We start from the raw sequence: 10,628 nt of genomic DNA on the forward strand, positions 1-10,628 counted from the left end.
CTCTTGAAGAGTGAGATGTTTGTCTCCTCATGAGTGAGATGTTTGTCTCTTGAAGAGTGAGATGTTTGTCTCTTCATGAGTGAGATGTTTGTCTCTTGAAGAGTGAGATGTTTGTCTCTTCATGAGTGAGATGTTTGTCTCTTGAAGAGTGAGATGTTTGTCTCTTCATGAGTGAGATGTTTGTCTCTAGAAGAGTTTGATGTTTGTCTCCTCATGAGTGAGATGTTTGTCTCTTCATGAGTGAGACGTTTGTCTCCTCAGAAGTGAGACGTTTGTCTCCTCATGAGTGAGTTGTTTGTCTCTTGAAGAGTGAGACGTTTGTCTCCTCAGAAGTGAGACATTTATCTCTTGAAGAGTGAGACGTTTGAGTCTCACCTTCAGTTCCCTGTTAATAGACATCAGTAATGTCCCTGTGGTTGATCACAATAAGGACTGACCTCAGAGCGACGGTGCGCTGCTCGATGACCTCTGACCTCTGAGTCGTGCTCAGGACTTCCTGTGAGTGTTTGCTGAGCTGCGTGGGCGCCTCTGCCTCTTTGTTTAATGGAGATATCAGCGAGCGCTAATGAAGTCTGCTAATCCTCTGAGCGCTCCGTTAATTCCTCTCCCTGCCGCCGCTGATAGTTTGCTTCTTTTATTGTTTTATTGTTTCGCGTCGATGAGGACTAATGGACGTTTGTTTGACTTGGATGTCGGCGTGCCTCCGTCTCCTCGCAGCCCGCCAGCTGCCAATCACCAGCAGACCTGCAGGAGGAGGAGCCTGCTGGCTTCAAAAAGAGCAGCATCCAGAGGACCAGGACCAGACCAGAACCAGCAGCACCAGCAGCAGACACCAGACCAGCAGACAGTGGGAACTCTTCTTTCTTCTTCCTTCTTTTTCGTTGGTCTTTTCCTTCCCGGCGCTCCTCCTGTAAACCTTCTTCTTCTCCTCGCGGTATTTCGGCAGGTATGCAGTGCGTTCGTTGTCCCTCCATCTTGGTCCTCATGGCGTTGGTTCTCTGCGGCCCAGGCGTTTCCTCCCAGCCCGACAGAGAGCAGGACCAGTATCAGAACCAGGACCTGGACCTGGAGCTGCGTCCCCACAGGCTGCTGCAACGAGCTCGCGGCGCCGGACTCCTGTCACAGGTGAGAGAGCCGACAGCCAATATATATATATATATATATATATATATATATATATATATATATATATATATATATATACACATATGTATACATATATACATATAGATACTCGTGTATTAATTCTAGTTCAAAGACTAAAAGCTAATTTTTCAGCTGAATGGCATCATGTAGCAACCAAAAGCATCCAGACTGATCCGATCTTATTCCAGGACTGGAGTAAGCGCGCGGTGGAGGACCTGCTGGCTCAGATGTCTTTGCCGGAGGCCGACGCCCAGCGGGAGGCTGAGGTCGTTTCCATGGCAACAGGCGGGAGGTTGAACCTGGAGCGGTCCGTCGACCCGCCCAACAACATACCCCTCCGCGAGCGCAAGGCCGGCTGCAAGAACTTCTACTGGAAGGGCTTCACTTCCTGTTAAAGTCCCGCCCAGGTACCTGACCACCTCTTTAAACCCCGCCCAGATACCTGACCTTATTTTTAGGCTTTGCCCAGATACCTGACTACCTTTTTAAGCTACCCAGATACCTGACCTCCACTTTAAGCTACCCAGATACCTGACCTCCACTTTAAGATACCCAGATACCTGACATCCTTTTTAGGTTCCGCCCAGGTACAGAACCACCTCTTTAAGCTCCGCCCAGATACCTGACCTCCATTTTAAGCCCCGCCCATATACCTGCCTACCTCTTTAAGCCACGCCCAGATACCTGACTACCTCTTTAAGCCACGCCCAGGTGACTTGCATTCCGTGTCTCACCTGTCTTGTTTCCATGGCAGCTGCCGCATGGCGACCAATCCCAGATGACCTGACCTTCACCTGAGCGACTGGACGGACCAATCAGCAGCTGTCTGGCTGCAGTGTTCATGAATAATTAATGTAATTATCAATAAAAAAAGATAAATCATTGAAGTTTGTGGCTCCGCCTCCCGTCTGTCCAGAGTTTAAATATAAAACAACAGATTATAGAAGTGACATCATGAAGAGAAGTCAAACATCTACAACAACCGGACCACGCTCACATGCTGGACTGGAAGCACTGGGAGCACTGGGAGCACTGGAAGCACTGGGAGCACTGGAAGCACTGGGAGCACTGGGAGCAGCAGCAGGTTTCAGTGTTTGAACAGAGAGGTTGAGTGTAATTAACCTCTAATGGAGATCAGAGAGAGAGCAAATGTTGACTCAACACAATACACAGTGTGTGTGTGTGTGTGTGTGTGTGTGTGTGTGTGTGTGTGTGTGTGTGTGTGTGTGTGAGCACATTACTGAGACGTGTCGTTAATCTTCTTCTCTAATGTAAACTGAACGCTAGCTCCGCCCACTGCAAACATCTCAAGCCACGGGATTGGTTGCTGCTCTCAGTCCCGTGTTGATTGACAGGTCTGTTAATGCAGACGCCATAAAGGAGGGTCAGAATAATGGGAACACCTAAGTATCACATCACCACTATATTATATTAATATAATAATTTGTTTTATGTCAAAAGATATACATTAATAATTTGTTTTGAATGAAATAAGAATATACAAAATATACATATATATATAACTTAGCTCCAACTGGAATTAATGGGAAATAAGTGAAGACGGATGAATCTGGTTGGACAGATATGTGTGTGTGTGTGTGTGTGTGTGTGTGTGTGTGTGTGTGTGTGTGTGTGTTATCTCAGTCTGTCAGCTGCTTGCTTCAGTCACTGTGTTTTCACAGTGCTGCAGACACACACACACACACACGCACACACACACACACACACACACACACACACACACACACACACACGGTGTTGTGTTCATCATCTTCTTCATCATCTTCATCTCTTGGTCTCCTCCTGAGATAATGAAGATGTCCGTATGCGTGAAACGTTCCTTTAATGGGTTCAAAGGTCAAGGTGTGTGTGTGTGTGTGTGTGTGTGTGTGTGTGTGTGTGTGTGTGTGTGTGTGTGTGTGCGTGTGTGTGCGTGTGTGTGTGTGTGTGTGTGTGTGTGTGTGTGTGTGTGTGTGTGTGTGTGTGTGTGCGTGTGTGTGCGTGTGTGTGTGTGTGTGTGTGTGTGTGAGTCACCGCACCCCCGCCGGCCAATCAAACGCACGGGTGGAGGTGAATGTGTCCGTCAGTCTGGACTACTCAATGAGCAGAGACACACACACACACACGCACACACACACACACACACACACACATGATTAGCCGTCAGCACACACCATGTGACCCCCGCTGACGCCCAGCAGGATTCTGGGAGAAATGTTTAGAGTGACAGGAAGAGACTCCATCAGTGGTGTGAGGAAGGTAAGGATGTAAGGAGAGAGGAGAGAGGAGGCAATGAGAGGAGGCAAGGAGACAATGGGACAAGAGACAAGGAAAGGAAAGGAGGAGGTGGTCTAGGAAACATAGAAGAGGAGACATTACAAATTAAAAACGTTAATAATAATTAAGTCCTGTAGAAGTTTTCATTTTATAAAGATGATAATAACAATAATAATAATAATGATAATAACAATAATAACAATGTTAATAACACTAATGATAATACTAATAATAATAATAGTAACAATAATAATAATAATAACAAGTCTGTCTTCTGAGGATCATCTTTCGTTCTTTTCTTCAAACAGAAACATTGGAAACGTCATTTTAATAAATAATGATAAAAGCAGAGCGGCGTCTCTAACTCGGACCGGCGGGTTGAACCAATCGGCCTTCAGCTGACCGTCTCTGTGGTAACTGCGTCGGACAGGTGTGACGCAGTTTCCACGGAGACGGTCGTCTGACATTAGCCACCAGGAAGCAGACTGGTGATGTCATCGCACAGGAAGCAGACTAGTGATGACATCGCACAGGAAGCAGACTAGTGATGTCATCACACAGGAAGCAGACTAGTGATGTCATCACACAGGAAGCAGACTAGTGATGTCATCACACAGGAAGCAGACTAGTGATGTCATCACACAGGAAGCAGACTAGTGATGTCATCACACAGGAAGCAGACTAGTGATGTCATCACACAGGAAGCAGACTAGTGATGACATCGCACAGGAAGCAGACTAGTGATGTCATCACACAGGAAGCAGACTAGTGATGTCATCGCACAGGAAGCAGACTAGTGATGTCATCACACAGGAAGCAGACTAGTGATGTCATCACACAGGAAGCAGACTAGTGATGTCATCACACAGGAAGCAGACTAGTGATAACTTCACACAGCTGTAGGACAGCCAGAAACTTGTTCTGGCTGTTCTGGCAGGAATATTAAAGAATAAAGAGTTGTTTCTGCAGGATTATATGAAAGAATAAAGAGTTGTTTCTAGAGGAATATTAAAGAATAAAGAGTTATTTCTGCAGGAATATGAAAGAATAAAGAGTTCTTTCTGCAGGAATATGAAAGAATAAAGAGTTGTTTCTGCAGGATTGTATGAAAGAATAAAGAGTGGTTTGTGCATGCATATTAATTATGAAAGCGTGTTCTCTGTGATGGCTGCTCACAGCAGGACTGAAGCTTCTTCATGAGACTCCCACAGATTCCTCATATTACTGAACATTATGACCTCATCAGGAGTTCACATTTACATACTTGGTTCTCCGGGGTACACGGTCCGTAAATTACATTTAGTTTTCTTTTAAGTTCACGGAATTATGACTCTGATGAATATTGATTGGTTGATATCACACGATCGACTGTCTCCGGGCAGATTTCCGAACTAAACAACGTTCTACTGTCCAGAGATACACTTTAGTGCTTAGAACCCAACAGAACTCGGTCACCTAGAACGTTCTCGTTTTCAGAACCTCAGTTTCTGTCTGTTTCGAGTTCAGGTTGGAAAATGTTGTCTAGAACCAAACAAGAACAATATTATAATTACTAGAAATTAACTATTACTAGCACCAAACTCTACCAACAAGAACCAAGCTATACCATCTAGACCCAATGTATGCCATCTAGAACCAAACTCTACCATCTAGAACCAATTTATACCATCTAGAACCAAACTCTACCATCTAGAACCAATTTATACCATCTAGAACCAAACTCTACCATCTAGAACCAATTTATACCATCTAGAACCAAACTCTACCACCTAGTCCCAAACTCTACTATCTAGAACCAATGTATACTATCTAGCATCAAACTCTACAATCTAGAACCAAGCTCTACCATCTAGCACCAAACTCTACCATGAGAACCAAACCATACCCTCCATAACCAAACTCTACCATCCAGAACCAAACTCAACCATGAGAACCAAACTCTACCATCCAGAACCAAACTCTACCATGAGAACCAAACTCTACCATCCAGAACCAAACTCAACCATGATAACCAAACTCTATAGAACTAATATATTCTAACTAGAACCAAACTCTACCAACTTGAACCAAACTATACCATGAGAACCAAACTATACCATCCAGAACCAAACTCTACCATCTAGAACCAAGCTCTATCATGAGAACCAAACTCTACCATGAGAACCAGACTCTACCATCCAGAACCAAACTCAACCATGAGAACCAAACTCTACCATCCAGAACCAAACTCTACCATGAGAACCAAACTCTACCATCCAGAACCAAACTCAACCATGAGAACCAAACTCTACCATCCAGAACCAAACTATACCATGAGAACCAAACTCTACCATCCAGAACCAAACTCTACCATGAGAACCAAACTCTACCATCCAGAACCAAACTCTAACATAAGAACCAAACTCTACCATGAGAACCAAACTCTACCATCCAGAACCAAACTCTACCATCTAGAACCAAACTCTACCATGAGAACCAAACTCTACCATCCAGAACCAAACTCTACCATTTAGAACCAAACTCAACCATGAGAACCAAACTCTACCATCCAGAACCAAACTCTACCATGAGAACCAAACTCTACCATCCAGAACCAAACTCAACCATGAGAACCAAACTCTACCATCCAGAACCAAACTATACCATGAGAACCAAACTCTACCATCCAGAACCAAACTCTACCATGAGAACCAAACTCTACCATCCAGAACCAAACTCTAACATAAGAACCAAACTCTACCATGAGAACCAAACTCTACCATCCAGAACCAAACTCTACCATCTAGAACCAAACTCTACCATGAGAACCAAACTCTACCATCCAGAACCAAACTCTACCATTTAGAACCAAACTCAACCATGAGAACCAAACTCTACCATCCAGAACCAAACTCTACCATGAGAACCAAACTCTACCATCCAGAACCAAACTCTACCATCAAGAACCAAACTCTACCATCTAGCACCAAACTCTACCATGAGAACCAAACTCTACCATGAGAACCAAACTCTACCATCCAGAACCAAACTCTACCATCTAGAACCAAACTCTACCATCTAGCACCAAACTCTACCATGAGAACCAAACTATACCCTCCATAACCAAACTCTACCATGAGAACCAAACTCTACCATGAGAACCAAACTCTACCATCCAGAACCAAACTCAACCATGATAACCAAACTCTATAGAACTAATATATTCTAACTAGAACCAAACTCTACCAACTTGAACCAAACTATACCATGAGAACCAAACTATACCATCCAGAACCAAACTCTACCATCTAGAACCAAGCTCTATCATGAGAACCAAACTCTACCATGAGAACCAGACTCTACCATCCAGAACCAAACTCAACCATGAGAACCAAACTCTACCATCCAGAACCAAACTCTACCATGAGAACCAAACTCTACCATCCAGAACCAAACTCAACCATGAGAACCAAACTCTACCATCCAGAACCAAACTATACCATGAGAACCAAACTCTACCATCCAGAACCAAACTCTACCATGAGAACCAAACTCTACCATCCAGAACCAAACTCTAACATAAGAACCAAACTCTACCATGAGAACCAAACTCTACCATCCAGAACCAAACTCTACCATCTAGAACCAAACTCTACCATGAGAACCAAACTCTACCATCCAGAACCAAACTCTACCATTTAGAACCAAACTCAACCATGAGAACCAAACTCTACCATCCAGAACCAAACTCTACCATGAGAACCAAACTCTACCATCCAGAACCAAACTCAACCATGAGAACCAAACTCTACCATCCAGAACCAAACTATACCATGAGAACCAAACTCTACCATCCAGAACCAAACTCTACCATGAGAACCAAACTCTACCATCCAGAACCAAACTCTAACATAAGAACCAAACTCTACCATGAGAACCAAAGTCTACCATCCAGAACCAAACTCTACCATTTAGAACCAAACTCAACCATGAGAACCAAACTCTACCATCCAGAACCAAACTCTACCATGAGAACCAAACTCTACCATCCAGAACCAAACTCTACCATCAAGAACCAAACTCTACCATCTAGCACCAAACTCTACCATGAGAACCAAACTCTACCATGAGAACCAAACTCTACCATCCAGAACCAAACTCTACCATCTAGAACCAAACTCTACCATCTAGCACCAAACTCTACCATGAGAACCAAACTATACCCTCCATAACCAAACTCTACCATGAGAACCAAACTCTACCATGAGAACCAAACTCTACCATCCAGAACCAAACTCAACCATGATAACCAAACTCTATAGAACTAATATATTCTAACTAGAACCAAACTCTACCAACTTGAACCAAACTATACCATGAGAACCAAACTATACCATCCAGAACCAAACTCTACCATCTAGAACCAAGCTCTATCATGAGAACCAAACTCTACCATGAGAACCAGACTCTACCATCCAGAACCAAACTCAACCATGAGAACCAAACTCTACCATCCAGAACCAAACTCTACCATGAGAACCAAACTCTACCATCCAGAACCAAACTCAACCATGAGAACCAAACTCTACCATCCAGAACCAAACTATACCATGAGAACCAAACTCTACCATCCAGAACCAAACTCTACCATGAGAACCAAACTCTACCATCCAGAACCAAACTCTAACATAAGAACCAAACTCTACCATGAGAACCAAACTCTACCATCCAGAACCAAACTCTACCATCTAGAACCAAACTCTACCATGAGAACCAAACTCTACCATCCAGAACCAAACTCTACCATTTAGAACCAAGCTCAACCATGAGAACCAAACTCTACCATCCAGAACCAAACTCTACCATGAGAACCAAACTCTACCATCCAGAACCAAACTCAACCATGAGAACCAAACTCTACCATCCAGAACCAAACTATACCATGAGAACCAAACTCTACCATCCAGAACCAAACTCTACCATGAGAACCAAACTCTACCATCCAGAACCAAACTCTAACATAAGAACCAAACTCTACCATGAGAACCAAACTCTACCATCCAGAACCAAACTCTACCATCTAGAACCAAACTCTACCATGAGAACCAAACTCTACCATCCAGAACCAAACTCTACCATTTAGAACCAAACTCAACCATGAGAACCAAACTCTACCATCCAGAACCAAACTCTACCATGAGAACCAAACTCTACCATCCAGAACCAAACTCTACCATCAAGAACCAAACTCTACCATCTAGCACCAAACTCTACCATGAGAACCAAACTCTACCATGAGAACCAAACTCTACCATCCAGAACCAAACTCTACCATCTAGAACCAAACTCTACCATCTAGCACCAAACTCTACCATGAGAACCAAACTATACCCTCCATAACCAAACTCTACCATGAGAACCAAACTCTACCATGAGAACCAAACTCTACCATCCAGAACCAAACTCAACCATCTAGAACCAAACTCTACCATCTAGCACCAAACTCTACCATGAGAACCAAACTATACCCTCCATAACCAAACTCTACCATGAGAACCAAACTCTACCATGAGAACCAAACTCTACCATCCTGAACCAAACTCTACCATGAGAACCAAACTCTACCATCTAGAACCAAACTCTACCATCTAGAACCAAACTCTACCATGAGAACCAAACTCTACCATCTAGAACCAAACTCTACCATCTAGAACCAAACTCTACCATGAGAACCAAACTCTACCATCCAGAACCAAACTCTACCATGATAACCAAACTCTACCATCCAGAACCAAACTCTACCATGAGAACCAAACTCTGCCCTCCATAACCAAACTCTACCATGAGAACCAAACTCTACCATCCAGAACCAAACTCTAACATAACAACCAAACTCTACCATCCAGAACCAAACTCTACCATCTAGAACCAAACTCTACCATGAGAACCAAACTCTACCAACTTGAACCAAACTATACCATGAGAACCAAACTATACCATCCAGAACCAAACTCTACCATCTAGAACCAAGCTCTATCATGAGAACCAAACTCTACCATGAGAACCAGACTCTTTCATGGGAACCAGACTCTTTGGTCCAGAACCAAACTCGACAGACCAAAAGAAAACAGTTATTATCAGAACTAGGATCCCAGTTAAGTCCAGGTCTGGGTCTATAGTCTGGACTGAACCTTTGTGAGGTTCTCTGAGAGTTCCTGGTCAGATAAAGTGATACTGAAAGGAAGGAAACAGAGACTCTTGTTTTTATTATTGGTTCTTGACTTCCTGTCTGAGCCTGAGCAGCAGTCCGGTGATGTGGTGAGTTCAGATGATCCTACGCACAAACACGACGTGAGAACAGAGGAGAAACAATGAGGAGCCGCCGAGACATCTGTGGGCAAAGATAAAAGGCTCAATAACCATTCAGTGTGTGTGTGTGTGTGTGTGTGTGTGTGTGTGTGTTTGTGTGTGTGTGTGTGTGTGTGTGTGTGTGTGTGTGTGTGTGTGTGGGAGCAGGTAAATTGTTGTTCAACGACAGACCCGCAGGCAGCAGGACGACGTCAATGACGACCAACAGCTGGCGTCAAAACAGCGACAGACTCCGCCCACTTAACACTAAAAAAACAGGAAATTACTTAAACTTTATGTTATTTGAAGTCTAGGCCACGGGAACAGAAGACAAGCACAAAGAGACACAAAACAACTACACCAAACAACCACAAAGAGGCACAAAACAACTACAAAGAGAGACAAAACGACTACAAAAAGACACAAAACGACTACAAAGAGAAACAAAACCACTACAAAGAGACACAAAACAACTACAAAGAGAAACAAAACGACTACAAAGAGAAACAAAATGACTACAAAGAGACACAAAACGACTACAAAGAGACACAAAACAACTATAAAGAGACAAAACGGCTACAAAGAGAGACAAAACGACTACAAAGAGACACAAAACGACTACAAAGAGAAACAAAACCACGACAAAGAGACACAAAACAACTACAAAGAGACACAAAACGACTACAAAGAGAAACAAAACGACTACAAAGAGACACAAAACGACTACAAAGAGAAACAAAATGACTACAAAGAGACACAAAACGACTACAAAGAGAAACAAAACGACTACAAAGAGACACAAAACGACTACAAAGAGAAACAAAACCACAACAAAGAGACACAAAACAACTACAAAGAGAAACAAAATGACTACAAAG

General features: G+C 43.2%; 1 protein-coding gene across 1 annotated transcript; it reads left to right on the forward strand.

Annotated features, from left to right (window-relative positions):
- Positions 1-758: 758 nt before the first annotated feature.
- sst1.2 (somatostatin 1, tandem duplicate 2) lies at positions 759-1,991 on the forward strand. Its single transcript, XM_079225042.1, has 4 exons — positions 759-847; positions 947-1,125; positions 1,335-1,553; positions 1,901-1,991. The coding sequence occupies exons 2-3, from the start codon at positions 949-951 to the stop codon at positions 1,539-1,541; spliced, it is 384 nt and encodes a 127-aa protein (XP_079081168.1). The 5' UTR covers positions 759-847; positions 947-948; the 3' UTR covers positions 1,542-1,553; positions 1,901-1,991.
- The last annotated feature ends 8,637 nt before the right edge of the window (positions 1,992-10,628 follow it).

This window comes from Taurulus bubalis (genome assembly GCF_910589615.1).
Source record: "Taurulus bubalis genome assembly, chromosome: 10".
Lineage (NCBI taxonomy): Eukaryota > Metazoa > Chordata > Actinopteri > Perciformes > Cottidae > Taurulus > Taurulus bubalis.